The 22,215-nt window shown below is 53.1% G+C and overlaps 1 protein-coding gene across 1 annotated transcript; it reads right to left on the bottom strand.

Moving 5' to 3' along the window:
• Positions 1-381: 381 nt before the first annotated feature.
• HEXA (hexosaminidase subunit alpha) lies at positions 382-15,199 on the bottom strand. Its single transcript, XM_067305199.1, has 14 exons — positions 14,882-15,199; positions 9,354-9,452; positions 8,944-9,009; positions 8,708-8,754; positions 8,156-8,266; positions 7,138-7,239; positions 6,903-7,035; positions 5,882-6,062; positions 5,370-5,456; positions 4,942-5,014; positions 3,860-4,040; positions 3,526-3,616; positions 2,650-2,754; positions 382-2,037 (listed from the first exon to the last, which is right to left on the bottom strand). Exons 1-14 carry the CDS (start codon positions 15,177-15,179, stop codon positions 1,974-1,976), a joined length of 1,638 nt encoding a protein of 545 aa, XP_067161300.1. The 5' UTR covers positions 15,180-15,199; the 3' UTR covers positions 382-1,973.
• Positions 15,200-22,215: the final 7,016 nt, after the last annotated feature.

Raw genomic sequence — 22,215 nt, 5'->3', positions numbered from 1 at the left:
AGAGCAGGCTTCCCTCCACCTTCTCCTTCAACGTCCCCCCCGGAACCCAAGGCCAGGACAGCACCGACAAGCACAGAGAAAAAGGACACTGCGAGTTTCCCATAGAAACTTGGAGGAAGCCAAGGAGCTTTTCCACTTAGGAAACAGCGCACAGGAAGACAGCTTCTTCCATCCCACTATACTCCTAGCCCCTCTGATGGAGGGGGGGGGGGGGGGAAAAAGTCCCTCTTGCCCCTAAATTCGGCAATCAGCTAAGCTTCCCTGCTCCACTGTGGCTGGGCTCCACATTTCTTTCAAATTAAAACTGAAGTGGTTTTTGCATATCACTTCGAACAAGTACTGTTTGGGCATCCCGTTGCAGGAGGGTAAAGAAATCCACAATTTGCCATTTTATTAACATTTTTAATTCAAAATTAACAATAGTAAAAATTTTCCAGCCGTAACGGAGAGCTAACAGCAGATCTCACGCTCATTTAACACCCAGACACGCACACAACATGCCTGTTGTACAAGATCTCTCCCTGAGCAATCCCTGCACTGGGGCTGAACTGGGTATCCAGTAGGGCAACCCCGACCATCAGAGGACAAGAACCAAGACTGCCCCAGCTCATCAGACCAGCAATGCAGCAACACCAGTCTCTTCTCCAAGGAACCTACTCTCCACCCACTCGGATGCAGGAGAACTGAAGTGGAGCCCACCTGAGGACAGAGCAGCAGCGGGAGGATGGGTAAGTTGGCTGTGTGCTGAGCAGGGGGTGACGGGTGATGGAGGGGCCAAGCGGTGACTTGATAACATCCACAGATGCAGCTTCCCTGCTGCGGCACAGCAGGTTTGGGAGGCTCCTCCAAGGGGCTTCAGGATCTCTTCTCAAAAGAAGCCAGAGAAGGAGGCGGCAGCAGACAGGGTTTAGGGCAGCAGAGATGGTGGCTTGAAGGCAAGCCTCCTGCCCGGACACAGCCAGAGCACTCGGGGAAGCAGGGGGAGAAGAGACAGAGACACGGACAGGAACCAACAGGCGACATGGACCGCTGGCATATGGAGGGCAAGACCTCCTACACAAAAGGCAGGGCCACAGAAGGAAAACCAAGGTGGGTTGTTCTGCACAGTGACATCCCGGCATAGGTATGGTGCTTTGTCAGCGGGGAACAGTTGGGGTCAAGGCAAAAACCCCAGGGGAGTCCACAGCTAACCTTGGCCTGCAAGACTAGCCTTTCCCCCGCGCACACGTTGCTGTGTGACTAGGGACTAACTTTCCCTCAGCGGGGATGAAGTCTGTGATATTGGCAGGGATGAAACAATTTATCCAGCAGAGCAGACAGCCAGCAGGCCAGACAGCCTGGCTGCCTACAACAGCAGCAGTAGCTGGCACGGCAGGGCTGGTCCTAACCCCAAGCCCTGACCCAAGAGCTGGGCCAGAGGAAGGAGAAGTAGTCTACTATACCTGCAGTAGTGTACTCAGCACACAGGCAAGGCAGGGTCTGCAGCTCTGCTTGGAGGGAGGGGGAAATCCACCCGAAAAAGCAACCTGGAGCTTGGCACTGTGGGGCTGCAGTCCCCGAGACGCACGCGTTCAGCTCCAGAGCCACGGGGATGAGGTGCAGCAGGATATTCTTCCACTGGCATCGCTGGAACGGGCCCGCTCCAGAGTGAGGCCTGCCCATCTCCGACAGCAAGCTGATCTGACAGCGAAAATCCTGGCACAGTCTGCCAAGCCCCAACAGAGCATGAAAAGGCACCTTTTCTCTTTGGGGTCATTTCTTTATAGCTTTAAAAGAACTAATAAGAATAGAAAAAGAGGCAAAGAGTGCACAATCAAATAAAAAATTGCTCATTGCAACAAGACAAGAGCAAATGTAGGGAAGTCCCTTTAACATGCCAGCAGCTTTGGAGGGAGGAAGAGAGAGAGAGAGAGAGAGAGAGAGAGAGATGATTCCTCCTGCACGCAGAGGATGAAGGCAGCAGGACTCTCCATTCAAAATCCACTGAATTCATGATCACAGTATCCTGTGAAGAGTGGCTGAGCCTGGATGCCACGCCTGGAACACAGCAAAGACAGAGGCGTTACAGAGGGGGCACCAACAGAGGCCGTGGTTAGGCTCTGAGTAGTTAGAGGAGCACAAGTTAGCCATCAGCACCCAATTTCAGATGTGACGTGCTCAAGAAGGGAGCGCTTTTCATCCTGCACTCACAGATTGCAGTTTTTTTGCTCACTTATGGAAGCAAGGCATAAGGGCAGTTCCCCCTATAGAGGCAGGGGAGGCAGAGTCTGGTTGCTGCTTGCAGGAACAGCAAGGGTCACAGAGCAGAGCCTGGTGCTGCAGGAGAGGCAGCGGCTCTGACGGGTGCCCCTTCCCCATCACAAACCCTCTGCTCAGCACGGCCATCAGCTCACGCGCACGGCAGGGGCCCTCTTCCAGCACTGCACAAAGCAAGCTCTGCCCGCTCACAGGCATGAGAAACGCCTGGGAGTTTCAATAAGAACAAGGGTCACTTCACCCTAGGAAAGCCCACCTCACCCTCACATCCCACACCGTTACCCTCACTGCCGTCCCCAGGGTCTCACTAGAGCTGAACGTCAGAGATCGTGTCTTTTGCACCGTCCCCCTGAGCTGGCACCTCTTCAAGCTCCCTGCAAGAGGGACGGTTACCTGAGGAGCTCGCAGCGGAAGTTGGCCAGCCGCACGTATGCATCTTGCAGGTTCCTCACTGTCGCATTACTCCAAAGTCGCTCAGCTACAGCCCCAGCTCTCGGCCTGGAAGGAACGAGGGACAGAGGCACTCAGCTCAGAGAAGAGTGAGAAAGCTTCTCGCAGAGACCTCTGAGCTCCCAGAGGCTTTGCTCTGATTTAAGACCTGGAGCTGCTTCTAGAGATGCAGGTGTAAATTCAGGGAAGATGGACTCCATTATCCACAAGGCCCAGGCAGCTTTCCCTGATGGTAACGGCACCACCACACCCAGACGTGGCTGCGTTTACTGTGAGCAGGACCATGAACACAGCCAGCCTGAGCATAGGCCCGGCTCTGAGAGCAACTGGCTCAAAATCCACAGACTCAGAGAGAGCGTAGTTCACATTCAGAGGATAGTTCACCCTTAGACAACAGTGGGGAGGGAAAGGAGACCCCTTCCAGTCAAAATGCAGGGAGGCCTGGAGAAATGCAGGTGCCCGGTTCCTGCCCCAAGTCCTCCAGCATAAAGCACATGGCTTCTTCGTATGGAAAGATCCATTCCCAGACACATGCAGATCAGGATGCATCCAGATGACAGGACAGAGACCAGGATTAAACATGTACTGGTTGCAGCAGCAGGTTCTATAGGGGTCTGTTTCAGTCTTACAGGCAGCCACAAACCCTAGTTTAAGCCGCAGTGAAGCTCCTGCTACCACAGACATGTTGTCAAGGGACAGAGTCAAGTACCATTAGGAGATCAAACTGCCAGAATTTGGTGCACGTAACTCAGTGGTGAAGGAAACAGGTCTGAGCCCTGCCCACATGACTCAAGCTAACCTCCTCAGGACTTCTCTTACCAGAGCCTGGGGGTCAGGTTAGTGACATCCACATATTCGCCCCACATGCAGGCCTCTCCGCCGATCACTCGATCCTTCTGCTCAGGGCTGCCTGCCAAAGGAGACACCATTCAGAGGACCAGGCATCATAAAAGAACATGTGATTTACTGCTCTGCCCACAGAGGCGCCTGTAACAGCAGTGAGCTGGCTCAGCTATGGAGACTATAGCAGTGACAGGGCCACTCAAGCACCTTCACATCAGCAGCGAAAACAGATTAGCAAGAGAGCAAGCCCTGGCACTACCTCCAAGAGGCAAGTCAGCTGCCATAAGGGAACCTGACACAAGGAACGCACCTTCGAACTTCAAGGGCTCCACCTGGTAGGCCTCCATCCAGTCCTGCCCATAGGAGATGTGGTTGAGGTACCAGGGAGCAGAGAGCAGAGCCCTGTAGCCAGCCTTGGTGACTTGCGCCATCTCCTGCATGTATGGCGTGGCGTTCTCCTTCCATACGTGGACGATTGTATCTGGCCTCACCTGGTCCCACAGCACACACGTGTGAACCCCGTGCACAGAATCAGTGCAGCAACTGAGAGCACCACCTCCCCTCACAAGCAGTGTCCCCAAACCATCCACACCTCTGCTGTGTAATGCCTCTCCCGAACACCCACCTCCCGCCACTCTGCCCAGGGTCCTGCCCCAGAAACAGCCCAGGACTGGTTATGGCAATAGTGGGAGCTAGAGCTATGCATGGTCCACAGGAAGCGGTGGAGTCTCCTCCGCCCTCAGGGCTGCACTTATAGGAAGGGAGAAGAGCACTTTCCTACCCCGCAGCAAGGACAAAAGCCACGGACCAGTGCAAGGTCACTATGGTCGCAGGGGCAGCACAAATCCTGCATCTCTGATGTGTTCCAGCCCCAGCCCAAGGCCTCCTTCACAAACCTGCAGCTCCCAGAAGCCACCTGAATGGCAGAACTCAAACGGAGAAAACTGAGCTGGCAAAAGCCAGCAGCTCCTCGGGTGCCTTCCTGGCCAGACAGGGAGGCTTTAACAGCGGGATAGCACTTGGCTCAAGTGACACCAGCATGAACTTGCTGAGAGAGACTGGGAGCAGACCCAGCAAGTAACCGCTGCTGCTCTTAGGAAGGGATAAGTCCATTTGCAGAGCACACCCCAAGCAGGGTTAAAACCTGCCTCTTGCAGCTACATATACAAGAACTTGGAGGAAAGAGCCTGTTGACAGCAGCTGGACAAAGCCACCATGAGGGCAGAGGGCTCTCGCCAGCACTGTGTCAAGACCAGCCTCAATCCCCTATCAGGGTATCTCCCACCAGCACCAGCACAGCACCCCCAGAGCACACCAGAGAGTCCGGCCAGGGCACTGGCACTGCTTGCCCAAGCACAGGGAATCCTTTTAGGGAAAGCAGGCAGCTCTCACCTTCACTCCATTGTCAAACACCTCCTGCCACACCACGTAACCCTTGCCAAAGGAAGAGATGATGTCCAAAAGCCTGGAGCAGAAACAGTACTGAGTTTTGGATACTCCCAGCTACAGTCCCCTCTTTTTGCCAGTTGCATACAGCCAAAGCAGAAGCACCGATTTTTCCAACACCCACAGCAAGACATAAAAGTGCTTCTGAAGAAGGGTAAGGGAGAAAGTCTGGACCCTCACAGGGCTCCCTTCAGGCCCAGGCCTCATGGTCTGGTCTCCCAACAAAATGTGGCCAGGCTATTCCCTTTGGGGTCAGGGAGCCATGCCCAAAGGTGTGTGCTCTTGCAAAGGAGATACAGGGTCCCCAGGACCACAGAAGACATTTGCGTAGGTCATATACTGCAGCTACAGGCCCCAGACACAGCCATCCTTACCGCTGGATGTAGAACGACTCTAGTTTTGTGAAATCATCACCAAATCCCATCTCCTGCATGAAGGCACGGATTTTTGGATTCGACTTCCTGTGTATGAGATAGAAGGGAATAAAAGCTCTGCATCCCAGAGTACTGGAGTAAGATTAGACATGGCCAAGGCTTTCCATGCTCTCTCTCTGCCTAATGAAGCAGGAGGCCAAAGATCTGCAGATGAGCATGGCCAAGGATTGATGGGGTGGGATGCAGGGGTCCCATGCTAAATTTCTAGCCCTCTGGCTCCTCTTACATGCAAATAACGGTCCACTCTCGCCCTGCCTCTCCCGATCTTTTTGGGTGGCTGTTCTTTCAGGTACTTGTCATCCGTCCCTAAGCACATGCCTGGTGCCAAGGCAACAGAGCACTGATCCTGTTCCAGACCCTAGTCCCAGACACTTCCCCAGCTAAACTGGATCTTGTGATCTGCACTTTCCCCAGGCCCTGTCCAGACTGACTTCAGACTGGGCATCACTCACCAGCATGTGAAGTCCACCTCGTCACCACCGAGGTGAAGAAAGAAGTCTGGGAACACAGCGTTGACCTCTTGAAAGAACCTGGTCACAAACTCGTAGGTGCTGTTAAGGATGGGGTTGATGGGCCCATAGGTCCCAGAAAGATTCTTGCCCGAATAGCAGGGAGTTAGGAGGCCTGGAGCACCTGGGTCACAACAAACCCAGCACAGTGAGGAAGGGGTTAAACACACCCATCTCTCCCTGCATAGCCACCCAGACCCTCCCCAGCATGGCCCAGTGCCTGCCACGGACAGAAGGTCCGGGCGCAGTGCATGAGGCCTAACCACAGCAGCAGAAACGTGATCCCAGCCATGGCCCTATTCCCTTATGAAGATTCCTAGGGGAAACCGCACACAGAACTGTTGGGAAAAAGACAATGTCGGTGCAGCCCCCAGCACCCACTCCCGGTTCAGTGCACCCACTGTGGACGGGGAAGGGGAGGCAGCCACAGTTTTGGCTGAGACCACATGCACAGAGCGTACTCCAGTGCGGGCCATGTGGAGGGAGGGGAAGGAAAGAGGAAGACAAAGTAGCATTTTCTGGAGCTTCTCACACCTCCTGTGAGACACGGACGAGGAGGTACTCCCAGTTCTTAAAGCAGGGAGCAATGTATCAGGACTGGGGGCCCAGCTGAACAGAGTGAGAAAGCTTGGTCAGCCGCACCCTCAGTTAAACCCAGGATCCTTGCTATACCTCATGAGGTTGAGTTTTGGCAGAACAAATGTTCCAAAAAAGCACCCAGCTTGGAACCCAAGAAGAGATGGATACATTTTCCCTTTGGATGTTGTTCCTGAAGTTGGACCACTGGACCCTATTTCCCCCAGCCGATGGCCTGCTCCTCCCCGAGCCTGCCTGTGGGACATAGCTGTCCACAGCCCGCTACTGGGATCCAGGCTGCAGAGACCCTTCCTCCCCCAGACACCACTGCAGCTCTCCTAACACCCGCACCCCTGAACAGGGGTCCCAGGCATGTTCTGCTCCTTACCTGGACCCCACGAAAGGGTGTGCCCAGGAGTGTCAAACTCTGCGATTACTCTGATGCCACGGAGCCGGGCGTACTCGATCACCGCCTTCACGTCACTGGCTGTGTACACGTGGGTGATGGCATTGAAGGCTCCCTGGGGAAACACAAGAAGTCACAGCGCCTCGCTCCCTTGGCATAGGGGTGATAGCACTCCCCATGTTCAGCAGGGAGCTGCACAATGAACCGGATGGGTTACCTTTCTGCTGAGCTCTGGGAAGGTCACGCTCTCGTATGGGAAAGATGGGTCATCCACAATGTGCCAGTGAAACACATTGAACTTGTTGTAAGCCATGACATCCTAGGAAGGAGCAGGAACAAGGTGAACATGCCCTGCCTTGTCTGAAAGGTCAGCCAGCCTGTTGCAGAAAGGATCTGAGGGACCCCAGGTCCTTGCACTCCAAAGGGACAAGGTAAACATATAAAGAGCATCCCCAGATGCTCCCGGGGCTCCAGGAGTCATTCAGACACCTCTCTGTCAAACCTGTGAGCACTGCAAAGAGCTGCAGAAGGCCAGCAGTGCTCCTGCTGACAATAAAACTCCTGTTTCTCCATATAAGTAAGCCAGTGATTGAGACCTGGATGTTTAATTCTGCTTGAGATGAGTGCAGAACCACCGCCCACTTTTGTCTAATGTGACTGGGAAGAAGCTAGCATTTCCCTTGCCTTGGAAACAATCTGGCTTCAGAAAGTAAGCTGGGTTGCAGGGATCTAAGATACCTCAGGATTTTCTTCCTTCTCCCACAAACCAAGGGAAGTGAAAAATCACCCACCTGAGGCAGCTGTGAGTTACACTGGGCACAAACAGAGGCATGGCCACAGAGCACTGCACTAGGAAGGGCCTGCAGCATGGAAGCATTTTTCCGTGATGCAGATCAGTGTACAAGAATTGAGGTCATGCTGCCATCCCACCTAACCCTGCTGCTTCATCTAGAGGCACGCAGACTAGTTTTCTTCAAAACACCTAGGTTTGACAAGCTCTTCCTTGACAAGCTGTGGATGGCTGCCCCATGCCCAGCTGTATGGCTGGCTCTCACTAGATGGCTCCTGTGATCTTTGGAAAGAACCAACACAAGCGAAAGGTCTCCCAGCCACCCAGGGAGTTCCCGTCTATCCCAGAGAAAGGGACTCCTGGCTAACCCGCTCTGTCTCCCAGACAGTGCTCGACTGGCTGTCAGCGGGGCAGGACACAGGCCTCGCAGCACCAGGTGCCCTACCAGTGTTTGCAGGATGGCTTTCAGAGGCAGGTAGTGACGAGAGGTGTCCAGCAACAGGCCTCGGTGACGGAAGCGGGGGAAGTCCACAATCTCCGTCTCGTTGACATAGTACTGCACACAGAGAGCACGAGGAAGAAGTGAGCAGGGCTCCAAGCAACACAGCCATTAACAGGGGAGAATTAGGGTCCTCTTCAGCCCCAGGGCCAGCAGGACTAGGGGGGGTATCCTCACTGCCCAGCACACAACCCCACTGCGTAAGCCAGGCAGAAAGAGCCACAGCACTTTACCTGCTCACAAGGCAGCGATCTGGCTGGACTCTGTCTTCACGAATCACTGTGTGGCCCTTGACATGACAGGGCTGTGCTGCCCTGCTGGAAGCCCACCAGCCCCCAAGTCCCCCAGTGATCCTTAGCCTGTACCCTTGAAGGCAAGAGCATTAGGGAGAGCTGGCTCACTGCCCCAAAGCTCAGCTTGCCCCCTTGAGGCGACGTCAGGGCTCATATCACTGTGAGGGCTCACGTTAGCCTGCCTGCACGCGAGCCTCCCACTCACCGTGCCATCCTCGTCTCGCCCAACGAGCTGGCTGAACGTCTCCAGGCCTGTGGGGAAAAAAAAAAAAAAAAAACACACAGTTACTTTCTCAGCAGATTCCCCCAAAGGAACAGAGCACAATTAACAGGGAGTCTACAGAAAAGAGGCACAGAGAGCTGTCCCCATAGGCTTAGGGGCAGGGAGAGCGGGAATGTCCATCAAAGCTCTGTTACTCCCAAATGCCAAACACACCTCACCTCTGAGAGCTCCCCAGACAGCATCCGCAGACAGCAGCAAGGAGTCCTCCGAGATGGAGAGCTTATCTGAAACACAGCACGAGACAGGTCAGCCTAGGCACTGGGGCCCACACTCCATCACACACCGCGACAGAGCACGACAGCCCCAGCTACGGGGCTGTAGCCGGACCAGGCAGCAGTTTTGATAGAGGACTGGTCCCTGGGATCCCAGAAAGCTGGGGCTTATTTATTTTGCCTCTCCCACTTTCTTATCAGCATCCTCAGGTAAGTCACTCCCTCCCGTCCCCAGTTTCTCACCAATACGGCAAGGATACCCCCACCTCGGGGGAAGCACGAAGGGCTGTATGGCACCAGTTCCAACTGATGGGCACAGAGACATCTGCGCTCCCGCTCCAAACCCCAATACTTACAGCTCTCCTTGGAGTCCAGGCTGGGAAACCCATCGCAGCCTGGAGTGGCCACAGAGACCAGGAGTTGGGTGCAGGGCTTTCCCCAGGGTTGCTCATTCCCTGCAACACACACAGACCGCAGCCGTTAACCCCCCTTGGCTCTCTCCCGGCTTCCCGAGCCTGCTGCCTTCCTTCCGGCCCCGCTAGTGATGGGGATGCAGAACTACTTGGCCTGGCCATAGCTTTTAAAACACACAACAGAAACTGGCACCTCTTCCTTGACCCTGGGCAGGTCCCAGGGTATTCAGTAGGGGTTTCTTTTGACACAGGAAACCATGACCACGTGAACAGATCCCACCCTTCAGTGCAGAGAAGGTCTGCTGGTGAGGAAGCCCCAAGGACAGGCTTCCCGGCAGCAGCTTAAAGGAGCACACCACAGAAGGAGAGACATCAGAGCCTGGTTTAGCAGCAGCTCCCAAGGCATCCGTGACACCAGGCCCTGCTCTAAGCAACAGCCCCAACTACCCAAGTCTTCTCCAGGAGGGATGAAGAGCTTCATATTTCTAAACTCTCCCTGGCTTGGGCAGAAAAAGCATAAACCCAAGAGCTCTCCTATCCTACCCGCACTTCTCAAAAAAAGCAAAGAAATCTTCTAGAGCAAAAAAAGATGGAGAATGAATCCAAGCATACTGCAAAGTTGAGCTGAGTTAGGTGTCACTGTAAGGCCTCCCAAAGCTAACCCAGCACAGAGAGGTTCCCGACCAACTTCAGCACTCTGCAGAGTAGGTCCCATGTGCAGCAGCTACAGGAATAAACCCAGCCACATTCGGATCCCAAGCAGGAGCTCTCGACACTCTTCCCTACCTGAAGAAGCACTTTCAACAATGCTGCACAGCCCCAAGTCCTCACTGGAGTCCATGGGAGAAGCTCCCCCAACGCCGAAGGGAGGTGTCGAGCCATTCCTGAGCAGTGCAGGTCAGCCCATGGCAGTCTCCAACCAGCAAGAGCACAGGTTAGCTGAGCAGAGACCCTGCTGATCGCAGCCAAGGTACACACGAGACCACCACAGCCCTCAAAGACACATCACTCCCAGGAACAGCTCAATACGGTCACTGAAAACTAAAAAGCTTAGCTTTGAGTGAGTCTGGTCATAAGTCAGACACCAAGCAATCTTCAGAAAGACCCTGGCACAGCCAGCACTGGGGTGAGACACAGGGAACACATGCTCTGAAGCTTGCAGGAGCCAGGAACCACAAACATTTCCATGAAGGAATGGCAAAACTTCTGTGGAGAGAAGGCAGAAGGGAAAAATATTCCACAGTCTTAAGTTTCCCGTTCAGTTATAGACAAGCTGGTAGCCAAGGCAACTTCACAGCGGTGCAAACTGGCATGCTGAGCACAGCAGCAAGGCCTGCTCCCTATGTTTGGTGAGATGGCAGCTCACCAGGGACAGCACCTCGTGTCACACATTGATACATGGGAAACATCCTCTTTTCTTTTTTTTTTTTTTTTTTTTCCTTCCTAGGAATCTTCTTGGGACAAGCATTTCCTAGCCTCTTCCTCTCTCACTGCCACCCAAATGGAGTTTTTGAGTTAGTGTGGAGGGATTTAAGCAGCAGTTTCCAGGAGCGGAACAACAGCCACAGCTCTGCTCTTCCCAAGGCTGAGTCAGGATTAGGAGGACTGTCTCCAAGGTGAAGGCGTTCCTCAATTTTCTATTAAGCATCGACTGTCCTTGCTTCCTCTCAAGGCTGCTGAAAATTGCTGCCCGGCAATAAGTCAAGCACTGCGGAGCACAGTCCATTACACCAGTCCCATCATAGCACCCCTTGCTAAACCTGTGCAGGGAGACACCACCGAGCACAAGCCATCCAATACAGAGAGCATGGCAACCATCAGCAGCATGAACCCAGCTTGCAAGAGCTCCAGACAGTCCTGATCTGGAAGGGGAGCCACCAGAAGGCAGAGCAGAACAAAGTTACCAAGAAAGCCTGTGCTAAAACCGAGTCACCTGCACATGATTCCTCACAGCTTTCTTAACTAAGGAGAAGGCAGGTGCCAGCAGTACCAAGCTTAGAAGACAAGGTAGACAAGCATGGCAGCAATTAATCACCTATTAAACCCAACGGCTGAGGCTCATGGTTGTAAACAACACCAAGGTGATGGCTATTGTCACGGATTGGAAGACAAACACAGTAAAGCAACAGTCACTAGTGGCAATAAGACATCAGGGATGACAGGTCCTGGCTTGAGCTTCACATGGGGTCCTGGGGCACACTCTCTCAAATCCTCCTCAGAGGCACTCAGCTAAAGGATAGGAGACAAGGGAGAAGCAGCAAGGGAAATTCCAACCAGCAATAAGGAAAAAAAAAAAAAAAAAAAAAACCTTCATCTTGAGGATGGTCAAACACTGAAACAGGGGCCCAGTTCTCTATCCTTGGAGAGGCCACAAACTCAGCTGGACACAGCCCTGAGAAACCTGATCCAGCTTCAAAGGTGGCTCTAACCAGGCTGGCCCACTTTTGGGCAGGTGGTTGACCACAGACCTCTATATGTCTCTTCTAACTTCAATTAGTCTTTGATTTTATGCCAGAAGTCCAAAAGTAACTCAGAGTTTGGACATAGTCTAGAAATCTCTAAAACACTTTCAGACCCTGGCAATTTGCAACTGCCCCTCACAATGTAACACCAACGACAGCTGCCATGGGGATTAGCCCGCTTGGGAGAGTGGTTGCCACCCTCCACTCAGCAGAAGAAAGGACTCTCAGAAATGTGCTTTCAGGGCACAAATCGCAACTGCAATGCTTCCATGTTCTGCCACCAGCCAGAACCAACACCCACGAGATGAGGCTGCTCCCCAGAAGGCAAGAGGGAACAGCACAGTAATATTTGGGGACCTTGTTTGGGAACACGGGGCACTCATGCTGCTGAGAGTCTAGCTGATCAGACCAGCTCTGCCTTAGCATGCTTTCAACAAGTTGGGAAAAGATGTTGAAGTCCCCTTAAGTCTCTGCAACTCAATCAGTGTGCCGGTTTGTTGAATTGACATACCAGCTTTCTAAAATGGCAAGAAAGCTATTTCTTTATTTTCTCTATTAACAGAAACTACTTCTTTCCATACAGGATTTCCATTGCCTCTTATTACTGGTCACTTATGGGGATAAAAAAGGAAGGCAAGGAGGAAAAAAACCTCTAAAATTAAGCATGTGTAGTCTGAGTCCCACATAAAGCAGGGTGTATGGGAAGTGCTGAGTATGCACACGGATCTTGATCTGGTGAACACAGGAAATTGCTCCAAGTGATTTGAGGGTCATATTTCTCTCTGACAGAAGCAGGAAAACATGAATAATTACACCAGCCATTTTAAGCTTAGTTCCTAGCAGCAAGAGGAAACAAGAGGGGTCTTTGCAGCTATCAAAATTTATTTTTTATTACTACTTACAAGACTTGGATTTAAGAAATAAAATAAGCCAAACAGTTCTTCTCAGTGTTTCAAGCTTGCCTTTATCAAAGCCCAAAACACTCGAGATGAAGCAGAGTGGCTTCCAGTGCCGTCACCCTTCCCTGCTTTGATCAGCAGCGACAGAGTTCACGCTGACGTTTAAAACATTAGGAAGCAGAATCACTAGCTCTTTTTGATGAATGGAGCATTTCATATTTCTCAGATGCAGCGCCTCAGGCTGCCTGCAGACCCACGCAGGCATTAAGCGTCAGCGTGTGCTGGCTCCACGTTCGCAATGTTTGCCTCCGCGAAAGCAGCCAGGGAATTTACTACGTTTCATCCTATACACACCACAGGCACTATCATAAAGAAGTCGAGAGGCAATAAACAGTTATGACTTGTCCCAAATCAAGCCCAGGCTCTCAAAGCTTTTGCTTTTCCTCACCTTACACTATAGAAAAATCCAGTATGAACCCAAGAGTCACTACCTCTCTTTGCCAGAAAGGCCGTGGGACCTCGGGATGCTTAATATCTCACCTTACAAAAAAAGGTGCTCCTGGACAAAAACAACCCCCAGCAAACATAGGTGTCCGTTTGCGAGAAACGAGCAGGAGGCAACAGGACCGTCCTTCCCTAGTGCAAAACATCCTACTGGACACACAGACAACTGCTACAAAGAGGAAGGGCCATGACTCCTGAAAGCACCACAGCCAGAGCAATTGCAACACTGCCAGCAGCTCTCGCCACGGTCACGAGGAAGAAAAGGAAGCAAAATGAACCACTGGGGAACTGAAATGTGACCTGAAGAAGATAACGTGAAATAAAAAGAGAAACAGCAAATTGACCCAGTAACTCCCTGAAAGGAATGCCAGATAACCGGCACTCCCTGTGCCATACAAGGCTAGATTTTTTTCCTTTAAACAAGCAAGCGCTTCCCTGCATGTACCACAGAAACACTGCCCTTTACTGTGAGAATCAAATCAAGCAACTGAGTCATCAGGAGACAGGCTCAGCTATCTGCCCCAGCTGAAAGAAAAGAAAAAAGAAAAAAAAGAGCGGTATGTAGGATTCAAATAACTAAGATTTTCACAAATAACAATTTTCAGACAGGGAGCATGAGCTGAGCATTGAAGCTCAACATCAGCCTGGGCTGTGCTTTCAAATTTCGAATCGTTACAAACTTGAGCAAGTTGCTTTATAAGAACCAGTTTCTTTAATTCACCAGCACCTGCAAAGCACCTTGAGGCTCCTGAGCATGAGGGAGTGATGTACTCCCGAGCTGACCAGGACTCCGACCTAACGGCGCAAATGAGAACGAGGGGCAACACCAGAGGCACCACGAGTTATTTCAGTATCTAATCGTTGGGCCAGTGCATCCCGGCTCCCGCGAGTAGACAGTCACGTGAAATCCATGGCTAGGCCTGGAAGAAAGCACGCTGTTGACGGCAGCCTCCAGGGAACGTCCTTCTGCCACCCGTTCCTCGCAGAGGAACCCAGACAAGCGTTTGCCCATAACAGGGACGTTCCTGTTCGCCCGAGGCAGAACCGGACCCGTTCTGGGGGCAGTTACCACATCAATGCGATGTGCAGCATCGCGCCACAAGCGGCCGGACCTGCCGCAACACTATTCAACACCCGCACGCAACTGTGCCCGCGCGCCTCCTGCTGCTCCTATGTTCAGCCCAAACTCCCCCAGGCCAGCGCTGCTTTTGCACGGTGCAAAAACCTAAAATGCCACTCTCGGACAACACAAATCAAACATCTCAGGAAAGCGCTTTAAGCAGAGCAGAAACGCTGTTGCCACACTTCACCTCAACGATATCTCAGCGCCGGAGCTCGGAGCACCGGACCTTTGGTCTGTAGGGCGTCAGCTTATCGGGTTAAGCCATAACCACGCAGGGATCCAGCTCGCTGCCGGGCGGTTTGCGCAAGCCGCGAGCTTACAGACTCTGTGTTTTGGTGTTTTTCCCCCCCCCCCCCTTTTTTTAAAAGGGCAGAAGCCCGTGTTGCCCGCGCGGCCCTGCCCGCGCTGCCGCCCCCGTCCCTCACCCGGGCCCCGCCGCCGCCCGGCCCCAGAGACCCCCGCCCCGCCCCGCCGCCGCCTCACCCTCCGAGCGGGCGCCGGCGAAGAGCAGCTCCCAGTAGCGCCAGAAGGCCTGGTCGAGCACGGCGCAGCCCGGCCCCACGGCCGACGCGGCGGCGTAGGCGAAGCCGAAGCGGCGCGGCAGCAGGCGGCAGCGGCCGCCGCTCGGCGCCGCGCGCTCCACCTGCGGCTGCGGCCACACGGCGCCCGCCGGGCCCAGCGCCGCCGCCGCCGCCGCCGCCGCCAGCGCCAGCAGCGCCCGCGCCGCCATGGCAGCGCCCGCGTGACCGCGCGCCTGTCGCCTAGGCGACGCGGCGGCCATGTCGGCCCCGGGACGGCAGCGCGGCGCCCACCCCGCGGCGCCCCCCGGCACGCACAAAATGGCAGCCCCCGCCCCGCGCCCTGCCCCGGGGGCGGCGCCGGCGGAGCGGGGCGGGGCGGCGCCCCGGTGCCCGCGGGCGGCGGCGGCGCGGCGGGTTCCCCCTCCCGGGAGCCCTGCACAGCAGCGCCTCGGCTTCGCCTGCGGCCGCCGCAGGCCTCGCTCCGGCCTCGGGGTCGGGCGGGACGTGGCGCTCGCCGGGTTCAGCCCCGGGCGGGCGGCGAAGCAGCGTCGTCGCCCCGCTCCCGCGTTGCCCCGAGGGCCGGGCAGGGACCATCGCCCGAGTGAAAACCCCGCCCGGGGCGCGTTAAAAGGGGCCTTTACAGCCGTTTATTTTGGTTTCCACACGCCTAGGGTGGACTGCGCGATTGCTGCAAAAACCCGTCACGCTGCCTTTGCCTAGGCAAGCGCCTCTTTGCTACGGGCTTTTAAGCAAACGCGACACTGCCGATCCCCACACCGCAAGCATCTCCGGCTCCGCGTTGTGTCGTTCCTTTCCCACCCTCCTCTTATGACTTCTTTTCTCCAGATCCCCTCCACCTTGCTCCCTTCTGGCCGGGCATGCTGTCGCGCGGCCGGAGGAGCCAGCGCAAAGTTCGAGCCAGGCGCGCTCTTGCAGCATCCCAGCAGCTCCATTTGAAGTTGGAAGAGACGATTACTGTTGTAAAAACAGCGTTTCGCAGGCACTGCTTTTAGGTTGCGTGATTAAGTGCACGTGTGCTTTGAACGTGCCTTGCTTTTTGGCATGTGAGAGCTCTTTTATTGGTACAATGTGTTTTTATTAACAAAGCAGATATAAATCAGGGCTGTTGCGCAGGTTTCCAGGGAGATAAAGGTAACTGGTAAAACGCTGGTTAGGTTTTGCACGAAAGTGCTTTATCCTGCGGTGATGTCTCATGCAGAGGTGTCTTTAGAGACTCATGCGTTGTGACCCAGTTATCAATCCCCGATCATTTTGGCAGGGCTGCCGCGTGCTCAAGCGTAGTACTAAAGCTCCGATGATGCATGGATAGCAATTCCGGCACAGGCGAGGGAAGAAATTACTGCTCAAGTGTTATAGGGATGTTCTCGGAGGATTTAGCTTTTATGAAAAAAGCCCTAGGCTCAGCTCTGGTGTGGGAGCTCCCCTTGTGCTTCTGAGCCCCCTCCAACTTCAAGTGAACTCTACGTTTTGCCTTCATCCTCCTGCCTCCGCATTTTTCAACAACAATCCCAAGTCAAATGAGGACACTTAGGCCAGGTCTTACCTACAGAGAAAGCGACTCGGTCCAATTCAAGGAAAAGGCTGTTTTCCCAGTACCAGCCATCCTGAGCAAGCAGTGAAGCTGCCAGAAAACTCAAGGCTATTAGAAATGCTGCAAGATGCAAGCCACGGGCATGAGCAGCAAACAGGAAATGAAACAAATGCCATGGGAGAAAGCAAGACAAGGGAAAGGGCCTCAGCACGCTCAAGCAAGACAAAAAACAGTTTGCAAAAGCAGGCAGTGGCGGACACAGCCATAGAAAGGTGTGATGGGGAATTTAAGTGATTCTTCTTCTGGTAAGCAGCACAGGGACAGAGGGGATCAACAGGAAAAAACATTTTGCAGAAAAACCCTCAAGCACAAGTTGCTCGGACTGTCAAGTGTCAAACTGCCAGCCTGTTTGCTGTTGCTAACACGGGAAAGTTTATGGCTGGGCGCATCTCACAGCTTCCTTCAGACCTTGGGATCACAGCTTCTGGCCCAAGTCCACTGAGACCACAGGACTCTCCTTGGCCTTCCCAGCTGGCTCTTCAACACAACCATGGTCACTCCATCCCTGCCAGCATCCACCTGCAGAGGCCCTGTGCTTCCAGGGAGTGAGGAGGGGAGCTCAAGGCAGCTCCTCCAGCAGCCACTTTCCAAGCTGCCTCCAACAAGCCTTCCCAACCGCCCAATTAGGCCCTCTTTAGGCTATGGCTTGTCCTTTGGCTGATCTCCTGCAGCCTACAGCTGATAAGCTCAGAACTCAAAGCCTCTCATCAATGTGGGCAAAATTAGATGTTATGAAGGCATCAGGACAAATGTGGAGGCTGAGGGTGGAAGAGGAAAGGAGCTAGGAGGGAACGTGAGATTTTCTGGGGGCTGAGGTTTCAAGAGGGTTGGAGGGAGGTGCTCACTAGGGGTGAGGAAATCTGTGAGGTGTCAGTGAAGTGGGGGCTGTCAAGGAGTTAGAGAGGCTGGGGAGATCCTAGGCATGTGAGGGGGCTGGAAGTGATCACAGTGGGGCTTTGGGTCTAAACACAATTGTGGGAATTTCAGGAGATTGATGAGGACAGGTAGGGGATCTCAGGTGGGTGAAAGCAGAAGGGATGGCTAAGGGGCACCCATAGATTTAAGGGAGCTAAAGTCCATCAGGAATGGGTCCAAAGGGACCAGCTGGTGTTGTCAGGAGCGCAACACCTCCACAGTGCTGCATCCTTTCTCCACATCCCTGTCAGGGAGCAGCAAGGGCTGGCTACCCCCTAAGGGAAGGCAAGCTGGGAGCCAAGGGTTGCCATACCACAGGCCAGGCTGTCATCTCACCAATAGAGCAGAGTCCTGGAGCAGTTGAGCCAGGCAATCAGAGCATGGTGGCGACAGCAATGGGGCCTATCAGCCCTCCCAGCGTCATCAGGCAAAAGCAATGTACTGAGTCAAGTCTGAGGTCAATGGGGGAAATCCAAACAATTTAGGAACAGGCACATAAGCAAGTACACCCACACCACAGCCCAGAAAAGAAGTGATTGCTCAGGCCTGGGCTTAAATGGAACTCCTGGAGCAATGGGCAGAGGGTGTTTGGGTGGAGGTCCCAGGTGAGCCCAACTGGGGCAATTAAGGCCTGTTGGTGCCCTTGGGCCCTGATAATCTGCACCCACCCCTTGTGTTCCTTAGAGAGAGGTGTCAGGATCCCAGTTCAGCAGTGTTTTGGCATGTACCAAGCAGCTTCCTTATGGTTGCCTTGACTCTTTTGTGTTCATTGCTCCAGGGTGTTAGCCTCATGGAGCTGTCTCTGTCTCGATCCATAGACATGGCAAATGGCAGGAAGAAACATGGATGCCTGAAAAATAGAGCAGTGTGAGTGTATCATCACCTACATTGGACCTGTAGGAAAATAACCCCATTCATTCGTTTTGCTGAAGTTTTCCTCTGCTTGTCTCAAGGCCACTGCCTGTCTACATGCAGCTTCCTAGGTCTTGAGCTTGGTTTGCTACATTTCCCTTTTCAAACTGCTCCCTCTGAAATGCCAGCTGTTGCCGTTCCTTTTCTGACAACATCCATTGATTCCAGTATCTCTAGACTCTTCCTCAAGCAGCTTCAGTATCAAAATTGCAGGAGAAAACCCACCGTTTGCTGCTGTGTTACATCGGGCAATCTCAGCAACATCAGCAGGGTTACTCCTAGCATGTGAAACTGAAATCCAAGAGTGCGGTGGCTTATCTTCCTGGGGGCTGTTGCCCCGGCTTGAAACAAATTCTTATTTCAGTCTGTGTAAGGGTGGCATGTTCACCACACTTATGTAAAATGTTGTGATCATAGTTTTCAGTCAACATATTCAAGTCTTCTTGTGTATTCTGTTGTTGTTGCTATTTTAGGGGACCTGATGTCTCCAGGGGATGACTCAGAGAAGTTCATCTGTAGCTGGCCAGCATTAATCTAGACTAACAGTCTGATTCAGGAATGCATCTTTATGTAAGCAAACTGTTTAAGCATGTGCTTAACTTTGGAGCCTCTGCTTAAAATGACTGGCTGACATGCTTTCCTGCATCAGGCACCGAGCAGTAGTGACCAGAAGTCGCTGATACTGGACACCTCTTCCATAGCCCCTATGAAGGCAGCTCGTGGTCTCAGAGCATTTCTCAAGGGAGATATATCCATCTGGCAAGATTGGCCTCTTCTGGCTAGTTCAGCGAGGAACAAGCATGGAATAAACAGGGAGATAGGGGATTCGGAGCTTGCTTATCCTGGTTCACTGCACATCATGTCGCCCTAACTGAGGTCCCCAGCCCCACAGCAGGGATGCACCAGTTCAGAGACAAGTGCCCATTCATGCTGGTGCACTGGGCTATGCTGGGTGCCTGAGAATATTGCACCGTGCTCGCTGTGTGATACCCATTGCACAGGTAACTGCAAATGTCTCTTGTCACCTTTGGATTGCAAGAGCTGTCCCATTCCTGGCAAAAAGCCAAGTTGCTGAGGTGCTCCACAGGGGCCTGGGCTGCAGCAGGGCTGTGCTGGATTACCTGTTCTCTGCGTGAGGTAGAAATCCAAATTCCTTATTCTGCCACAGGTTGTTCTAAAGCCTGGTCTGTATTTCACACTTGGGTCTTTCCAGTTTGGCTGCCTTTGGGGCACGAGGATGGCCTTTGGGCTGTCAGTGCAGTTCCTTGTTTCACAGCATTTTTTTTTAAGTATAAAGCCATCTATTATACTGTCTGATTCCCTCTAACATTGGCTGCATCTGCGTTTGATCAGGAGGGTGTTTTGCATGCAGCTTCCTCTGCTGGTGAGGAGCGTAAGAGCCAGCAATGGGGGCACGGAGGAAGCTGATCGGCCAGTGGCCCCGGTCCACCCAGACACCTGCTCGACTCCTGCTGAGCATGACCCCGTGTGTAAGTGCTTTGCAGGGCTGGAGTCTAATCTGTCCTGCCCACTATGAAACTACGCTGGACTTACTTTCTGGGATCAGTTTGGTATGCATGATCGTGGAAATGTTCATAGAGCGCTCCCATGAATTTCCTGTTTGTTTTGCTGTTTGAGCCAAACGCTACTTAAGCACACTTGCTCCTGAATGAAGCCAGCTCCCAGGTCAGCGGACCTGCTGCTGTTGTGGCTCAAAGAGGGCTTTGGAAAATACAGATCATCTTTTGGGAATGCCTGCAGATCTCTGACTTGAATTTTGATGTCTCAGATAAAGAGCTTTCTGGGCAAACTTACTCTTCATTTGCTTGTTTACATCACCTTTAATTCTTAGCAAAATAGTTGTGATACTTGAACTGGAATCATGAGGGTTGCAGCCATCACACCCTGAAGTAACCTTACTTGTGGTGGCCGTGGTGGGGGAAATAAAGGTAGGTAAGTGCTGGGGTTTGCAGGCGTGGTCCCTCACATTGCATATCTCCATGTTTCAGGAAGGATATTGCTCAAAGCAGTGTCATGCTGGAGCTGGCAGGGAGCAAGCCATCTGCATGAAGTGGTGCTGATGTATCTGCTGTTCCAGCTCTTGGCTGCTTCGTGCAGACACAGTGTATGCTCCACTGGAAGTGCGATGACAAAGATATGTTTCCTCCTTCAGGTTGACATCGCCCGTCTGGGAGTGACTCTCCCGAGGTTTGGTGCGGGACAAGGGCGTACCAAGCAGCAACAGCAGCGGGCCAGTGGCCTGGGCAATTTCTCGCCTTACCAAACAGGAGCCAGGCCTCGCTGTGGTGTGACCCGAACCGGGGCTTTTTACCAAAGCTAAAATTAGTGTCATAGGACAGTGCTGGTGGCTCCTGCTTTGGCGTTTCCGAGCGCTGCCTCCCAGCCTCTGCTGCCCCTGAGGGGGGGTGATGGGAGGGAAGCCGTGTCCGTGCCTCAGCACTGCAGTGCCAGGCTGAATGGAGAGGCTGAGATGCTCACCAGCATGCGTTCCCGTCTGCCGCTGCTGCTGCTGCAGCGGTTTCGTGGAGCAGGGGGGTGCTTGCATCTTGAACGCCAACAAAAGCCAGCAGAGTTGATTGTGGAAGCTTCAGCACATGCACATAGAATATCCTAAATGAAAGAGGGCCCTAAATCCATGCCCAGTGTATTTTGGTCCTTTCCTAACAGCTCGGTCCATGTGGAACATCTGTGTTTTGGGGGGCTGAAGCAGGCTGGGGTATGGCAGTCTGCCGTATCAGTGCTTCCGGAGCTGCAAACACATTCACTTTTCAGAATACAGGCTGCAGGATGATTACTTCTTATAGCTCTACATTTTCCACCTTGACCACTGCATGTCATGCTATATGCTGCCGTTGAATGCTTTAGCAGACGCATGTGGTAAATGAATTTCTCGGCACAGATGGAGTTTAACAGAAGGGACCTCTTCAGATGAGAGAGCACATGTAAGGGGAGCGAGGCCTGGGAGATTCAGTGCTAGCAAACAGGAGCATATCTCAGCTCTGGGCACATTTGAGGAGTGCTACTTTAACAAATATGAACTTAAAAATTGAGTTTAAGGCAACAAGCTTGAGGTGAGATGTGTTAATCAGTCTGTAGGGTTTGGCTTCCTGACTGAAGAAACGATGCCGAGCTCAGCCTGGAGATATTTGCACTATTGGTATTATTTGCAAAGCTTTTTTCATCTGGATTATCTGCAGCTTGCACAGCTTTGGGGTGGCTGAAAAAACTGCAGGGATCTGAGGGGCATCGCAACTTGGGCTTGCAGCTGAGGTAGTTAATGGGTGTGCTGGTAGCCGAATCAAACCCAAGGGAGGGCACCAGCAGCTGAGCACGCAGAAATCTCCTGGGTTTCTTTTTCCCAAGCTGGGGAGCTCCACATTTATTGGGTGACAGAGGAGAAGGGCTCTTTCCGGAGGGCCGTCTGCCCAGCCCCACCTGGCCCAAGAGGCGATGGAGCACTTCCGTAGCTTTTCGGTAGAGCTTGTGGCAGCGCTGCACGGGAGATCATTTTAAACGTATGGCCCTGCCCGGTGCTATCAGGCACGAGGGAGGCTGCTGTGAGTTATTGTGGAGGCTGAATATACGTGGCTGCTGTGCCTGCCTCCTCTCAATCACATCTGTGGGTCTAAGCAATCAGCTGAACCGGAATCGATCAAGAGCCCGTGGATGTGTAGTGAAAAATTCCCCAGTCTAGAAATGAAATGAGTGTGCGGAAAGGCCCTGCATGAGTAAATCCCTTAAGCATGTGCTTAACTTTATGGAGGAAGGTGATTTCAATGCAATATTTTATTCTTGTCAGCGTCAATGCTAACAGTTACTAGAATCACTTTTGCAAT

This window comes from Apteryx mantelli, chromosome 15, assembly GCF_036417845.1.
Source record: "Apteryx mantelli isolate bAptMan1 chromosome 15, bAptMan1.hap1, whole genome shotgun sequence".
NCBI classification, from domain to species: domain Eukaryota; kingdom Metazoa; phylum Chordata; class Aves; order Apterygiformes; family Apterygidae; genus Apteryx; species Apteryx mantelli.
This window is presented reverse-complemented; position numbering and strand designations above follow the sequence as displayed.